Raw genomic sequence first — 16,685 nt, forward strand, 5'->3', positions numbered from 1 at the left:
TGTTTGACATACAATAGCCGATGATTAATTAATCAATGTGCTCTAGTGGTGTCGTTAAACAAACCAAAAACCAAACTTAAATTTTGAGGTGTATGACTAGGCCATGGCCATCATTCAATTCGAACGATGCAAAATAAGGCACTGTCCGTATGGCCATGAGACTTTTGAGGGCATTGAAGCATAATATTATGACTAAAGTATTATGGCAATTTGCCGCTGTTAAATTCGATCCCTGCTATTACCAGTTAACTGTGACCTAATCTAGATAAGTTGGGGCGGGATGTCGCCCAGTGATACAGCGCTTGCTCGATGCACAGTCGGTGTGGGATCGATCCCCATCGGAGGGCCCATTGGGCTATTTCTCATTCCAGCCAGTGCACCACGACTGGTTTATCAAAGGCTGTGGTATGTACTACCCTGTCTGTGGGATGGTGCATATAAAAGATCCCTTGCTTCTAATCGGAAAGAGTAGCCCATGAAGTAGCGACAGCGGGTTTCCTCTCTCAGTATCTGTGTGGTCCTTAACCATATATCTAAAACCATATAACCATAAATAAAATGTGTTGAGTACATTGTTAAATAAAACATTTCCTTCCTTCCCTCATTCAGTTTTCTAGATAAAAACAATATTTTCCTATACATATACTTCTGTCATAAATAAAATCATATGAAAAGTGTGTGTATTTTAAATAAAGCCATTTACACGGCTCGATATAGGAAGTAAAACATGACCTGCTGTTATTATGTTTGTTTAAATAAGAGGTCAAAAGAAACATATCATGCTAAACAAAAATGGACTGTTGGACATAATGTTTAGTACATGGTACATGTGTATATTTGTAATAATCACGTTTACTACACACTATATACAAATTATGTGTATATTTGTAATAATCACGTTTACTACACACTATATACAAATTATGTGTATATTTGTAATAATCACGTTTACTACACACTATATAACACATTATGTGTATATTTGTAATAATCACGTTTACTACACACTATATACAAATTATGTGTATATTTGTAATAATCACGTTTACTACACACTATATACAAATTATGTGTATATTTGTAATAATCACGTTTACTACACACTATATAACAAATTATGTGTATATTTGTAATAATCACGTTTACTACACACTATATACAAATTATGTGTATATTTGTAATAATCACGTTTACTACACACTATATAACAAATTATGTGTATATTTGTAATAATCACGTTTACTACACTATAGAAAAATTATGTGTATAAATTTGTAATAATCACGTTTACTACACACTATAGAAAAATTATGTGTATATTTGTAATAATCACGTTTACTACACACTATATACAAATTATGTGTATATTTGTAATAATCACGTTTACTACACACTATATACAAATTATGTGTATATTTGTAATAATCACGTTTACTACACACTATATACAAATTATGTGTATATTTGTAATAATCACGTTTACTACACACTATATACAAATTATGTGTATATTTGTAATAATCACGTTTACTACACACTATATACAAATTATGTGTATATTTGTAATAATCACGTTTACTACACACTATATAACAAATTATGTGTATATTTGTAATAATCACGTTTACTACACACTATATACAAATTATGTGTATATATTTGTAATGATCACGTTTACTACACACTATATAACACATTATGTGTATATTTGTAATAATCACGTTTACTACACACTATATAACACATTATGTGTATATTTGTAATAATCACGTTTACTACACACTATATAACACATTATGTGTATATTTGTAATAATCACGTTTACTACACACTATATACAAATTATGTGTATATTTGTAATAATCACGTTTACTACACACTATATACAAATTATGTGTATAAATTTGTAATAATCACGTTTACTACACACTATATAACAAATTATGTGTATATTTGTAATAATCACGTTTACTACACACTATATACAAATTATGTGTATATTTGTAATAATCACGTTTACTACACACTATATACAAATTATGTGTATATTTGTAATAATCACGTTTACTACACACTATATACAAATTATGTGTATATTTGTAATAATCACGTTTACTACACACTATATACAAATTTTGTGTATATTTGTAATAATCACGTTTACTACACACTATATAACAAATTATGTGTATATTTGTAATAATCACGTTTACTACACACTATATACAAATTATGTGTATATTTGTAATAATCACGTTTACTACACACTATATAACACATTATGTGTATATTTGTAATAATCACGTTTACTACACACTATATACAAATTATGTGTATAAATTTGTAATAATCACGTTTACTACACACTATATACAAATTATGTGTATATTTGTAATAATCACGTTTACTACACACTATATACAAATTATGTGTATATTTGTAATAATCACGTTTACTACACACTATAGAAAAATTATGTGTATAAATTTGTAATGATCACGTTTACTACATCATATATAACACATTATGTGTATAAATTTGTAATGATCACGTTTACTACATCATATATAACACATTATGTGTATATATTTGTAATGATCACGTTTACTACATCATATATAACACATTATGTGTATATATTTGTAATAATCACGTTTACTACATCATACATAACACGTGTATATATTTGTAATAATCACGTTTACTACATCATATATAACACATTATGTGTATATATTTGTAATAATCACGTTTACTACATCATACATAACACATGTGTATATATTTGTAATAATCACGTTTACTACATCATACATAACACATGTGTATATATTTGTAATAATCACGTTTACTACATCATACATAACACATGTGTATATATTTGTAATAATCACGTTTACTACATCATATATAACACATTATGTGTATATATTTGTAATAATCACGTTTACTACATCATACATAACACATGTGTATATATTTGTAATAATCACGTTTACTACATCATATATAACACATGTGTATATATTTGTAATAATCACGTTTACTACATCATACATAACACATGTGTATATATTTGTAATAATCACGTTTACTACATCATATATAACACATTATGTGTATATATTTGTAATAATCACGTTTACTACATCATATATAACACATGTGTATATATTTGTAATAATCACGTTTACTACATCATATATAACACATTATGTGTATATATTTGTAATAATCACGTTTACTACATCATATATAACACATTATGTGTATATATTTGTAATAATCACGTTTACTACATCATATATAACACATTATGTGTATATATTTGTAATAATCACGTTTACTACATCATACATAACACATGTGTATATATTTGTAATAATCACGTTTACTACATCATATATAACACATTATGTGTATATATTTGTAATAATCACGTTTACTACATCATACATAACACATGTGTATATATTTGTAATAATCACGTTTACTACATCATATATAACACATTATGTGTATATATTTGTAATGATTACATTTACTACACTATATGATTCATTGCATGTGTGCATTTGTAATACACGTTTACTACACCATATATAACACGTGGTATATATATTTGTAATGAATACATTTACTGCACCCTATATAATCCATTGCTTATGTATATTTGTAATAAACACGTTTACTAATATGCACGATTTCTCATTAATGTGCACGATAGCTAATTAATATGCAAATATATGCACGACGTCACAGATCAGCCGTGTAGAGGAAGGGTCGGTGAACTTTGTGCACCAACGCAAGTGTTGATTAGTTCATTATTTAATCAAGAACAAAACATCAGATCAGGTTAGCTCAGGTATAGAGCTTAACAAGCACATTCAGAGCAACCTGTTGTAGTGCACGCCTGTCATGGGCGCAGGTGTCTATTCATGCCGGCTACTCCATCCGGGACAAAAACAATGGATCAGATCAGATACGGTCATAGAGTTTAACGTGCACATTCAGTGCAAGTTGTTGTAGCGCACGCCTGTCATGGGTTTGGGATGGGTTGGAGGAGGGATCGCCCGCGCTGTCAGGTGCATTGGATCACCAGCAACTTGACCGGGGTTGGTGGCGGGCTGGGGACATTTGTGATGCTATTGAATTTTGCATGTCCCGTAGGAATAAGTGTGTGTGTGGGGGGGGGGGGGGGGGGTGGGGGGGGGGGGGGGGGGTGGGTGGGGGGGGGGATGGGGGGGGGGGGGGGGGGGGGGGGGGGGGTAGAGATTACGCAATTTGTATGAGGTAAATTTGGATAGTAATCACTGCCTTATATGGAAAGCCACATGAGACATGTGACCATTGTATGAATGGAATAGTCAGGTGGTTGGACAAAAATCAGTACGGGAATACCGAGTCTACGAGACAGGGGTTGTATAAATCTCGAGTGTACGTTACCAAGTCCCAGTGTATCGGCCTCGGTGGTGTCGTTAAGCTATCGGACATAAGGCTGGTAGGTACAGGGGTTGTATAAATCTCGAGTGTACGTGACCAAGTCCCAGTATACCAGTCTCGGTGGTGTCGTTACGCTATCGGACATAAGGCTGGTAGGTACAGAGGTTGTATAAATCTCGAGTGTACGTTACCAAGTCCCAATGTGCCGGCCTCGGTGGTGTCGTTAAGCTATCGGACATAAGGCTGGTAGGTACAGGGGTTGTATAAATCTCGAGCGTACGTGGCCAAGTCCCAATGTACCGGCCTCGGTGGTGTCGTTAAGCTATCGGACATAAGGCTGGTAGGTACAGGGGTTGTATAAATCTCGAGTGTACGTGGCCAAGTCCCAATGTACCGGCCTCGGTGGTGTCGTTAAGCTATCGGACATAAGGCTGGTAGGTACAGAGGTTGTATAAATCTCGAGTGTACGTGACCAAGTCCCAGTGTACCAGTCTCGGTGGTGTCGTTACGCTATCAGACATAAGGCTGGTAGGTACAGAGGTTGTATAAATCTCGAGTGTACGTGACCAAGTCCCAATGTACCTGCCTCGGTGGTGTCGTTAAGCTATAGGACATAAGGCTGGTAGGTACAGGGGTTGTATAAATCTCGAGTGTACGTGGCTAAGTCCCAATGTACCAGTCTCGGTGGTGTCGTTAAGCTATCGGACATAAGGCTGGTAGGTACAGGGGTTGTATAAATCTCGAGTGTACGTGGCCAAGTCCCAATGTAAAATCGGTGGTGTCGTTACGCTATCGGACATAAGGCTGGTAGGTACAGAAGTTGTATAAATATCGAGTGTACGTGACCAAGTCCCAGTGTACCGGCCTCGGTTGTGTCGTTAAGCTATCGGACATAAGGCTGGTAGGTACAGGGGTTGTAACCAGGTACCGGCTTCCACCCAGAGCGAGGTTTAACGACTCGATGGGTAGGTGTAATACCACTACACCCTCCTCTCTCTCTCTCTCTCTCTCTCTCTCTCTCTCTCTCTCTCTCTCTGTATCTCTCTCTCTCTCTCTGTATCTCTCTCTCTGTATCTCTCTCTGTATCTTTCTCTCTCTCTCTCTCTCACTCTCTCTCTGTATCTCTCTCTCTCTCTCTGTATCTCTCTCTCTTTGTATCTCTCTCCCTCTCCCTCTCTCTCTCTCTGTATCTCTCTCTCTCTCTCTGTATCTCTCTCTCTCTCTCTCTCTCTCTCTCTCTCTCTCTCTCTAACAACTAACTCACTATCCTGGACAGACATCCCAGGTAGCTGATGCGTGTGCCTAGGACAGCGTGCTTGAACCGTAATTAGATATACTATAAGTACGAAAATAAGTTGAAATGAACGAAAGTTTGTTTTGTTTAATGACACCACTAGAGCACATTGATTTATTAATCACCATTAATTTTCACCTGTAGTCTTAGAAAACCCGCTACATGTTTTCATTCAAGGTCAAGGTCAAAGGGTTTTACGTGCACGTTCAGAGCAAGCTGTTGTAGCGCACGCCTGTCGTGGGCACAGGTGCCGGCCTTGGCCGGCCTCTCTGTCCAAGACAGGAAAGGTGGGGGGGGGGGGGGGAGGAGGAGGGACCGTCTGCACTGGCAGGTGCAAGGGAGCACCAGCAGTCCGATTGAATCGGTAGCAGGCGGATGGGTTTGGGGGTGCGCAGTTTTGTTGAGTAATTTGGCGCAATTTTGAACGGTCGGTCGAAAGGTAAAAGTTTGAGCTAGTATAGGTTTTGGAATTCGAGTGTAACTCGTTAGTGGTTTGTTTTCATTAGAACCATGGGCTCTTTTATATGCACCATCCCTGAGACAGAAACCACCAATCACAATATCACAGCAAATACCCGGCACAGAGGAGAGACTGTTACCTGGTTCTGTTCAACAATCAACAAGCAACACGTCCTAACCTCAGCACAGCAGATGTATCCAGAAAACACTCATCATTTCATGCAAGGATTCGAGGAAGCTACCCACAAGCCCTAAGGACGTCTCTTGGTGGACTTGAAACCGACCACGCCTGAACATTGGCATCTTCGACCCAGTGGTTTAGAGACCGGACCGTCCGAGTGGTATAAAACTACAAACGTAACGGCGAATGTCTCAGAAGAGTTGCAACCACCATCGAAGAAAGAACTCTACATGCAAATCATGCAAAGGAAAGCATTCAAGAGAAAACTACCAGGCAAACCCCTACGAAAGTGACGACGACGAAGATGATGAGGTAGAACCCTATCTGAAAAATAGTCAAGAAGATGCAGTCTTGTGATACATGTGGTCTCGTCTTTAAAGATGGTAGCAACTGGATCTAACACCAGCCAGTTGGAGCTCATGTCCACCAATCAAAATCTTACTTGCAGAATCCTGCCAGTGATTTAAAACTAACAACACTGCGTAGTCCCCAATGTCCAGGTAACATTTCGTCTGTAAATAATAATTTAAATATTGACCAATCACACTCCGCCTTTTATAACGTTATTTGGGAGCATACAAATTCTAAAAATATCGGGCGAGTCTATTTTAGTGGCCACAGTACAGCGAACCATACCAATACGTACGGGACGGGTTATAAGTCTTCAATTTTACATTAAAAAGTATTTATTTATTTATAAAAAAAAACCTAAACCTAAATCAATCTTCAGCTTTACATTACAAATTATTTATTTTATAAAATAAAACATGTTTTAAGGCATTCGCAATTCACACGAAACATGTGGTATACCCTCAGGATAATTCGGAATGTTTTGAAATTATTTTTAAATCACTGGCAGAATTCTGCAAGTAAGGTTTTGATTGGTGGACATGGGCTCCAACTGGCTGGTGTTAGATCCACATGTAATAGTGGAGCTAATTTTAATTAGATTGGTAACAACTTGCAGCGACATCTGCGATTTAAAACGTGTGAGGAGGGAAATGAAGTGTCATCGTCCAATCTGGAAAACGAAGTTGTACGTCTGATGATCAAGCGTGAATTTGACATTAAAGTGCTGTTCCAGATGTATGATGTATTGAGCTATATCAATCAAGATATTATTTAATATGATTAGAAAATTAAAAGAAAAAAATGTAAAAAATTTATATACCGGTATATTTTCCATTTAAAAATATTGCCCTGAAAAACAGAACCAGCTGAATTCGTTTCGGGAATTTCCGTAAGATTTGATCCGTGACGTCATGAAGGGAACTCCTTTCGATAGTCAGCGCCATTGTTCATTGCTTCTTTTGTGTTTATTATGGTTAAACGGCGTGTTGTTGGCGGCTGTAGCAATACAAACGCCGATAAATTTAGTCTTCACGCATTTCATAGTAATGTTGCTGTGAGAAAGCTGTGTGTGAATTTGATTAAAACAACGTGGAAATACTGGCCAGGAAGAAAATGCCGGAGACCGTTGCGACAGTAGACACTTTAGTTTCGATTCGTCCGAACTGGCTTGTCGGCTTAAGCAAGATATGGGAATACCATGTGTTATGGCTTTTAAAAAAAGATGCCGTACCAACAATTTTTCTGCGACATAAAACAAATGACAACAAGCCGACGTCATCCACACCGAAACGACCTTGGGGTGCATATCGTCAATGTCCTAAATTGCGTTATGCTTTCAACTCCGGTCAGTTTGTTTTCTTATGCACGGTCCGTGCAATCATCGAGATCCGATTTGTTGTCGTTTGCATCTCGTTCGTTTGTGAGATTTTTCTTTACATTTCGAGAACATTAAAACAATAAAGTACAGACAAGTAAGTATCTATTGCCGAGTCCGTCCCATCCTACAAAAATGTAGGGTTTTATTGTAAAAAAGAAAAAGAAAAAAAAAAGAGCTAATTTTGTACGCATCTTAGAAAACAATCGGCTCAGAAATAAATTACTTGTAAATTCCATAGTATGAAAAAAGGCGTTCCTTGTAAAACGGACTATAAATACATTAAATTAATTTTACTATACCTTCCCACAGAGAAAACCTTTTTTCATACTATGGAATGTGCTATAAGTTATTTATTTCTGAGCAGACTGTTTTCACAACTGCACACAAAAAAACAGTATTGTTTTGTTATTTCCAAAACACTTTTACTGGGTTTTTTACGTCAAACTAAACTGAAAATATTCACACAAAAAAATCATCTTCATAGATGGATGGGACGGACTAAAAGTCGTTTTTGTTTATTTCTTAAAATTAAAATAAGTTATTTATTTCTGAGCAGACTGTTTTCACAACTGCACACAAAAAATAGTATTGTTTTGTTATTTCCAAAACACTTTTACTTTTTTTTTTACGTCAAACTAAACTGAAACTATTCACACAAAAAAACATCTTCATAGAGGGATGGGACGGACTAAAAGTCGTTTTTGTTTATTTCTTAAAATTACCGATATCGGGTCCACTTGACTCGTAGAATTCAAGAGTTATTTATCGTCTTTTCTACTACATCACAAGTATTAGAACATACAGTGTAGCAAAATAATTCGCACGAAAAGCTAAAGAACAAAACAAGAATAAAATTTGTAAATTAGTGGTAAGCTGTCTCCACGACCATTTTCATCGTCATCTGTCAGGCCGGTGGTTCGTCGGAAGATGTTCCAGGTTCAAACTGATGAGGCATATTTATTATTTGTTGTGTTGCACAAATATTAGTCCAGTCGTCATTACTACACTATTCATCATCGAAAGAAGAATCGCATGATCAGTGAGCTTGGCAGTCGCTGTCGGTCCCACTTTCGCTTGCGCTGGAAGTCATCTCGTGGTAGGTTTCTGTGAAGCGCGTTCCCTTCGTGACGTCACGGCTATTTACAGGCAAATGTTTTTACCGAGAATTTTACTCGGTTGTTTCCGGCAGTGTTCTACGGGAGTGATGTTTTAATACTTTTATGGGGCATTTTCGTAATTATTGATTTACATATCGGTGTAAAATATTATTGTAATGAATTAAGAAAGCATTTAATTGTGGAATTTGAAATTTTAGTGTATGGTCTGGCACAGCACTTTAAGTTGTGACTATTTCGAAAACAAGAGGAAACGCTGCGAAGAAAAAAACATTCCCCAAGATGCCATCGAAAGAAACATGAAACATTACTTTGACAAAGATCCCAACAGGAAAAAACAATCTACAATCGGTGGATTTCAACAGAGATGTGAGACCACAGATTCGTTCTACATTAAATCAGTATGGTTCCTGGATCGGCGACAATTTGGACGAAAGAAAAAAAGGTTTTATTTAACGACGCACTCAACACATTTTATTTACGGTTATGTGGCGTCAGACATATGGTTAAGGACCACATAGATTTTGAAAGGAAACCCGCTGTTGCCACTACATGGGCTACTCTTTCCGATTAGCAGCAAGGGATCTTTTATTTGCGCTTCCCACAGGCAGGATAGCACAAACCATGGCCTTTGTTGAACCAGTTATGGATCACTGGTCGGTGCAAGTGGTTTAGACCTACCCACTGAGCCTTGCGGAGCACTCGCTCAGAGTTTGGAGTCGGTATCTGGATTAAAAATCCCATGCCTCGACTGGGATCCGAACCCAGTACCTACCAGCCTGTAGACTGATGGCCTAACCACGACGCCACCAAGGCCGGTAAAATTTGGACGAAGTAGACGACAACGATACTGATGATGATTCCAGTACTGACGAAGATGATGAAGAATAAAATAGAATAGATGTTTAACGACACATCAGCAAAATTTTTATGTCAGCTATGGTGTCAAACTATGGTCAAGGTAAAAAGAATGGAATGATAACAATAAATATAAAAATTCAAGAGTTGTTTAAAAACACAGTGCAAAAATACAAATATCACAGATAGAGAAAATTAAAATTTAGAATAAGTCAGTATCACATAGAAATTGTAATACAAGTTCTGGATGGAATCGAGATGATTCAATCACATTTCTTTGTACAAATATATCTTTTCTAGTTGCTTTGAGATGATTGCATTTCAAACATGGATGTTGATGAAACGAACGGTGAAGCCGCAGAATTTCCATTTCGGTATGGGACTACTCGACTGGGTTGTGCTCCACGCTTGCTATCTCGGTATTACCCGAGCCCGGGGTATACGGAATCTGCAGTGCATGCCGGGTAATCATCCCCCATGTGGGGTCATACACTCCGGAGACACACCTATAATCGCACCCGTGAAGTGGGTGAAAATCGGTGTATGTGATCTTACACCTATCCATTGAGCCTAGCTGTGCACTCATTTCTGGGTTGGGGCAGGTACTGGCATGAAAAATCCTCCATTGCCTCAGGTGGGATACGAACCCAGTACCTACCAGCCTCAAGTCCAATGGCATAAGCACTACACCACCGAGGCCAATAACAGTCTTAATACAAGCAATTTTCTTTGCCCAATTTCTCTGAGAAAGACTATTTAAACAAAGAAAAGAATACAACACCAGTGTCTTTGAGATATTATTCATATTGTTAAACAACTTTAACGGCCTTTCATATTTTTCTCTATGACCAAAAATACAACAGATGTCCATACCGAAGCAAGAAGATGTAAATAAATTGTAGTTTTAATAGTTTTTAAGGTTATATTCCCCCTAAAGACGTTAGAATGGCTATAAACTCAGATTAGTCCTTCTAACGTAGTCAGCGTTGCTTATATATCACCTTCCACTATTTTACTTCAAATGTTTGTAATACGAAATTGTCTGAAACAGATATTAATAAAAAAAAAAAAAAAAAAAAAAAAACACTTTTTTTTAAAATCAGAAATGTATGTAGTAAAAAAATAAAAATAAAATAAAATAAAAAACAACTGTTGCTAATCGCGCATTAATACAACACCACGACCGTAATTAGGTTGTTGTTGAAATCATTTTAATGTGCACATATACCACGAAAGTTTCATGCACGCCTGTCCTGGGCTCAATCTCTGGCCTTTGCCAGTTACTGAGTCCAGGCCAAGGGGGGGGGGGGGGGGGGAATGAGTTTGAAGTGGGCAGAATTTTGAATAAGTATTTAGTAGTGTCCAGCGACTGCGCGGACCGACTAGTAGACACCGAAAATGGGCCGTGTTCTGACTGGCTGAATTTCGATTCCTTCGGGTCTAACTAGAAAAACCTAAGTCTACGGAGATTACCTGCACCTAACATCATGTCCGGACTAAGAATTTAAACCCAAAAATAAGTTTGATTGCTCGGCCGAAAAGGTTTTAAGGTGATTTGAGCAATTGAACGGGCGCCAAAGTAAAGTGCGTTGGACTATTTATAAAAAAATAAACATAAGAATTTGGAAGCTCGATCGAAACGTGTTTAAAGTCCAACTAAGCCCAAAAAGGAGGTTACCTGTCCTAGTTAAGGTTGGCGCAGCAGGATTCATGGCGAGTTGATGGACTGTTCAGGCTTGAAGTTGGGGAGTCCTTCGGTCAAGACCTTGATGTTACGGTCGATGGCTCCTGGGTAGATGTCTCGTAGGACCATCTTTAAGATGCGGTGGATGGTCCCATTTGACATCGTTGGCATCAGGAGTCCCTGCCTGTACAGTCCATCCTGCTGGGCTGTCACGTAAAGCTTTTCTGAGTTTAGGGCACCTTGCAGCTGGTACTTCCCTTGTCCGGTTGGAAGTTGGCGCCAGTACTTGTCGTCCCAAGGTCCCTTAAGGTATTTGTTATCGGTGAAGTCACCGATAACCGCCCCCGTGTACTTGTGTGGCAGTTTGTCACAGACGAGAATCCAATCGGAATCATCAGACGACATCGGCACGGTGGTCGATGACATCTTCCTCTTCTTGAACTCTCGCTGGTCTGCCGCGGTGTCAGCTACAACAACTGCCGGAGGTGGTGGTGGGCTCGCCGGTGGGTCATGGGTGACCACGTGGCCCGTATCCATCGTTGTCGGTTCCTCAACAGAAGGGACCGCCACTGTCAGTGGAGCTGACAGCTTTGGTCCCCCCCTGGATGGTTCCTGGCGGGTGCTTCGGTTTGGTTACTTGGTGCTGCGCAGACTGAACCGCCCCCGGTGGTTTAGCCACCGGGTTTGGATCACCCCGCGTCACTCCAAGTCCAGTCCTCCTCTTCGGAACAGGTGGGACCGCCCCTGGCGGTTGAGCCGCCAAGTTTGGTCCCCCCTGTGAAGTCTTGGGTCGCCTCCTCCGTCTTCTGCTGGGTGCGCGGTTCTTCCGGTCACTGCCGTACATGAGCGTGACGGTCGCCGAGTCGCCATTGTGTTCGATCATGTACTTGAACAAAGGCCCAAGCGATCGCAACACAGCCCCTAGGGTGGGGGGGGGGGGGGGGGGGGAGTAATTTCCACGTTCTCCAAACACAACTTCATCTCTCGAGAGTCAGTGCAGAAGTGTCGTATTAGTGGCCGAGTTCAACATTGCAGCTTTTAAAAGTATTGAAATAGTGTATTTTATAGTAAAAATAAAATTAATTATGTATACTTAATTGATTATCAATGTTATTTATAATCTAATTATTGCTTTAGCATTAACTGGGGCGGCTGGAAACTGTTGGAAATTACAGACGGGGTATAAGAGAATTTAGCTCCGCCCACAGGGGTATAAGGGATTTGTCCAACGGCAAACAACCAATGAGATTAAAGAATTTTACATGAAGGCGAGATAAACAGGTTTATACATATGGAGTTTCTGGTTGTGCAAAAACAAAATAGAAAAAGGTCCACTTGGTTCATATTCGAATCCCCCCCCCCCCCCCCCCCCCCGGTCCAGCTCACGCTACGTCCCTGATAAAATTGGTGGTTTCAATACTTTGCGATAGATTATTCTTGCCAAAACAATAATATATACCTAGAAAGAAGATAAATATGGTCAAACTTACTCGGACTAAAACATCCTTAATGTAGTCACAACTTCCGGAAAATTGTAAAAAAAAAAAAACCCACAAACCCTATACAGACTACAGTTCCGTTCATACATGTGTCATGCGCAGTGACGTGGGTTTGACATATTTCAACTGCCGCCAAACCCAAGAACAAGAAAGAACAGGAAGTGTTCGAAGAGTACTTAAAGATATTTAAATTTCAAAGGTAATATTCACTTAAACAGCGTAATTAAAAAGGACCAGGAAAGAACACCAAAACGTTAGCCATAGATGGGTGTATTTTTCTTCTTCTTTTTTTCCTTTACCGAAAGTGCGAACCACATTGTTAACTTGCTATACAACCGTGTCCGGTGTATCGGCGCGTCCGGTGATTCGGCGCACTTGGTATTTTGCTTGAGTAGGCCTATGCTTAGGAAGTTGTCATGTTGTCGGAGTTTTTAACGAATTAAAGTTCAATTCCTTTTTCAATGGTTAATCAAGTATCAACATATTTATTGTTAAGGGTGCAATTATTATAATTTTTTTAGAATTATCAATAATTATCGTACCGTCATACAATTTCGATCGACATATGTTTTCGATCCTCCATTTGTAACTGCGTGTATCGCGAGACCGTGCGAGATTTGACGTCACCGACAGCCGAAACGTAAACAAGGAAGTTGTTTTTTTCTCTCTGGACTGAAAATGCTTCGAGTCAAGCTACCAATGGTAAGTTTTAATTATAATATGATATACATTGTGCATTTTATAACTTTTTATGAATGCAGTATTTTGGTATTAATAAAATGTGTCAGATAGCAGAATTTAGTTAACAGATATTCATGCAAAGTTGTCGTCTGCTACGTTGACGTTTCAGCTGTCAAAGTCACGTGGTGTACCACGTGGTCCTTATACTGAACCATAAAATTTGTGGTATGCCAGATAGGTTATCTCTTATGTCATTTCACTGCAACATTTACTTTTGATCATTGTTCATAGGTGGTTTATACATATGTACATTTACATTTAGTACAAATTGATGTAATTTTTGCAAGTGGACTTTTAAATAATAATAATAATAAAATAATATTAGTAAGTATGATAAAATGGTTATTAGTTATTATTTTATTTTGCACTGTTTTTAAATAAAAGGAAATTTAACCATAACCATTTCATTGTAGTAAAATTTACATTTAAAAATTGAAAAACAAAATGTGAATATATATATATATATATATATATATATATATATATATATATATACAGAAAAAAGAAGAAAAGAAATATATATAATTATTTCTTTTCTTTTTTTGTTTTGTTTTAGGTTGTGATTAACCGACCAAAAGCCAATTACAAACAGTACTCTTATGAATCACTGGAAAATGCATATGAATCGGTGTGCAGTGAAGGAATGCCAATTAAAAAAGCAGCTGCAGTCTTTTCAGTGCGATATTCAACACTTCATGATCGTGTGAGTGGCAAGATTCAGCTTCAATGCACCAGGTCTGGACCAGAAGCATTGTTGTCACAGGAAGAGGAGCAGACTTTAGTCCAGCATATTGAATTCATGTCATCTGTCGGCTACGGCTATACTCGTATGGAGGTCACAGGTATTGCTACTGATTTTGCAGTTTACATCGGAAAGAAAGAGAAGGAAGGCAAAAACTTATCTTTACAGTGGTTTTACAGTTTTATGAAGAGATGGCCTGAACTGAAAGTACAAAAACCGAGATCTCTGGAAATAATGCGTGCAAAAGCGACATCAGAGGAAACCGTAAATACCTATTTCAATGAATTGGAAACCATTCTGAATAAATACAATCTGAAGAACAGTCCACAGTCAATATACAACATCGATGAAAAAGGCATTGTTGAAAATCACAAACCTCCATCTGTTGTTTCTTCACGTTTTGAAGTACCAGTTGCAGTAACATTAGGCAAATCAAACACGACAACTGTTATTGGGTGCGGCAATGCTCTTGGGGTGGCCATACCTCCATATTTTGTATTTAAGGGACAAAGAATGCGCCAGGAGCTCCTTTCAGGCTGTACAGCAGACACCGCAGGGACAGTCAGTGAAACAGGCTGGTCCAATTCTGAAATCTTTCAGATGTACCTGAGTGACCATTTTACAAAATATGCTCCATCGGCATCATCTGATCAACCTATCTTGATTTTGTATGATGGCCACAAGTCACACATAAATATCTCCTTGATTCAGTGGGCACGGGAGAGGAACATCATAATATTTGTTTTGCCTGCTCACACTTCCCATGTTCTTCAGCCCATGGATGTTGGATGTTTTGGCCCATTTGAAACAATTTATAATGGAATGAAGCATACCTATTTGCGGGAACATGCAACTTCAGGAATTGACAGGTATTCCCTGTGTGAGATTGCTTGTAAAGCATACTGTTCTGCCTTAACACCTGTCAATCTGCAAGCATCTTTCAGGAAGACCGGCATATACCCTTTTAATAGAAGTGTCCTGAAGCAATCAAATTTTCTCCCAGCAACAGTGTTCTCTTCAACTAAAATAGCAAGACAACAAGAATCTGGAACAGTCACCACTGATGTTAGCCCCAGCCAATGCAACAAATTCTTCAGAAGTGCTGAAGAGACTATTACAAGAAATGCAAGGCCAACAAAGAAAAGAAAAGTGCTCAGTGCCGTTGTTGGTGGGAAGGCCATCACTGAAGATGACATTTTAGAAAACATTCAAAAACACCAAGAACAACAGCAAAAGAAAAAGCCCTTGCCTAAAAGAAAACCAAGACCTACTAACAACACCACAGATTCACAAATGCCAAGCACATCGGGAGTTAGCAGTAGACCAAAAGCAAACCGACATGTTGCTAATGACTCTGACACATCCGATGAAGAACCTGAGGATTCCAATGACCTGTGCTGCAAATGCAAACGTATGCAGCCAGAGGAATTCAGACACTGTGTCTCACTCTGCTTTGTGTCCTGGGCTCAGTGCACCCACCAATCATGCAATCATTGGGTTCACCTTAAATTCTGTACCTCTGTTAGAGTAGTAACGCGACACTCCGAATTTTGGTGCCCTTGTCACATAGAACAAGAGGAGTAAACATTCATCTGTGAAATGAACATTATGTAAATACGTTGTCACTTAAAACTGTTTTTTGGTATGAAAATTATTCATTATTGTTACAAATAGTTTACGATTTATAATACCGAAAGTACAATTTGCGGTAACTTATTGCACGGAGTATAGGCCCTACGCTACTATAATATGGACAAAAATAGACAGCCAATGAAAGTATCGAAAACATATGACACTTGTCAAAATATGGCGGAATCACCTGTACGACTTCCCGTCTTGTTTACCGGCGGATAGCCCGAGTACTCTGACTGTAAGAGAGCTAGATGGACATTTGGACATAAATACGCTCTCATTACAGTCAGAGACCAACCTATGTATAT

General features: G+C 38.4%; 2 protein-coding genes across 2 annotated transcripts in view; both read left to right on the plus strand.

Moving 5' to 3' along the window:
• Nucleotides 1–13,399: 13,399 nt before the first annotated feature.
• The window catches only part of LOC121373389, a 52,654-nt gene continuing 49,368 nt past the window's right edge, over nt 13,400–16,685 (plus strand). The window contains exon 1 of the mRNA XM_041500024.1: nt 13,400–13,461. The gene's annotated coding sequence lies outside the window, so the exon portion shown is untranslated. The remainder of the gene's footprint in view (nt 13,462–16,685) is intronic.
• LOC121373483 lies at nt 13,941–16,329 on the plus strand. Its single transcript, XM_041500150.1, has 2 exons — nt 13,941–13,964; nt 14,560–16,329. The coding sequence occupies exons 1-2, from the start codon at nt 13,941–13,943 to the stop codon at nt 16,327–16,329; spliced, it is 1,794 nt and encodes a 597-aa protein (XP_041356084.1).

This window comes from Gigantopelta aegis, chromosome 5 (assembly GCF_016097555.1).
Source record: "Gigantopelta aegis isolate Gae_Host chromosome 5, Gae_host_genome, whole genome shotgun sequence".
NCBI lineage: Eukaryota > Metazoa > Mollusca > Gastropoda > Neomphalida > Peltospiridae > Gigantopelta > Gigantopelta aegis.

Bases quoted from the DNA above. Each gene is read 5' to 3' on its own strand.
- LOC121373483 (XM_041500150.1), top strand. From the start codon at position 13,941: ATGCTTCGAGTCAAGCTACCAATG. The intron at 13,965-14,559 runs GTAAGTTTTAAT...GTTTTGTTTTAG, and splicing joins TTCGAGTCAAGCTACCAATG to GTTGTGATTAACCGACCAAA.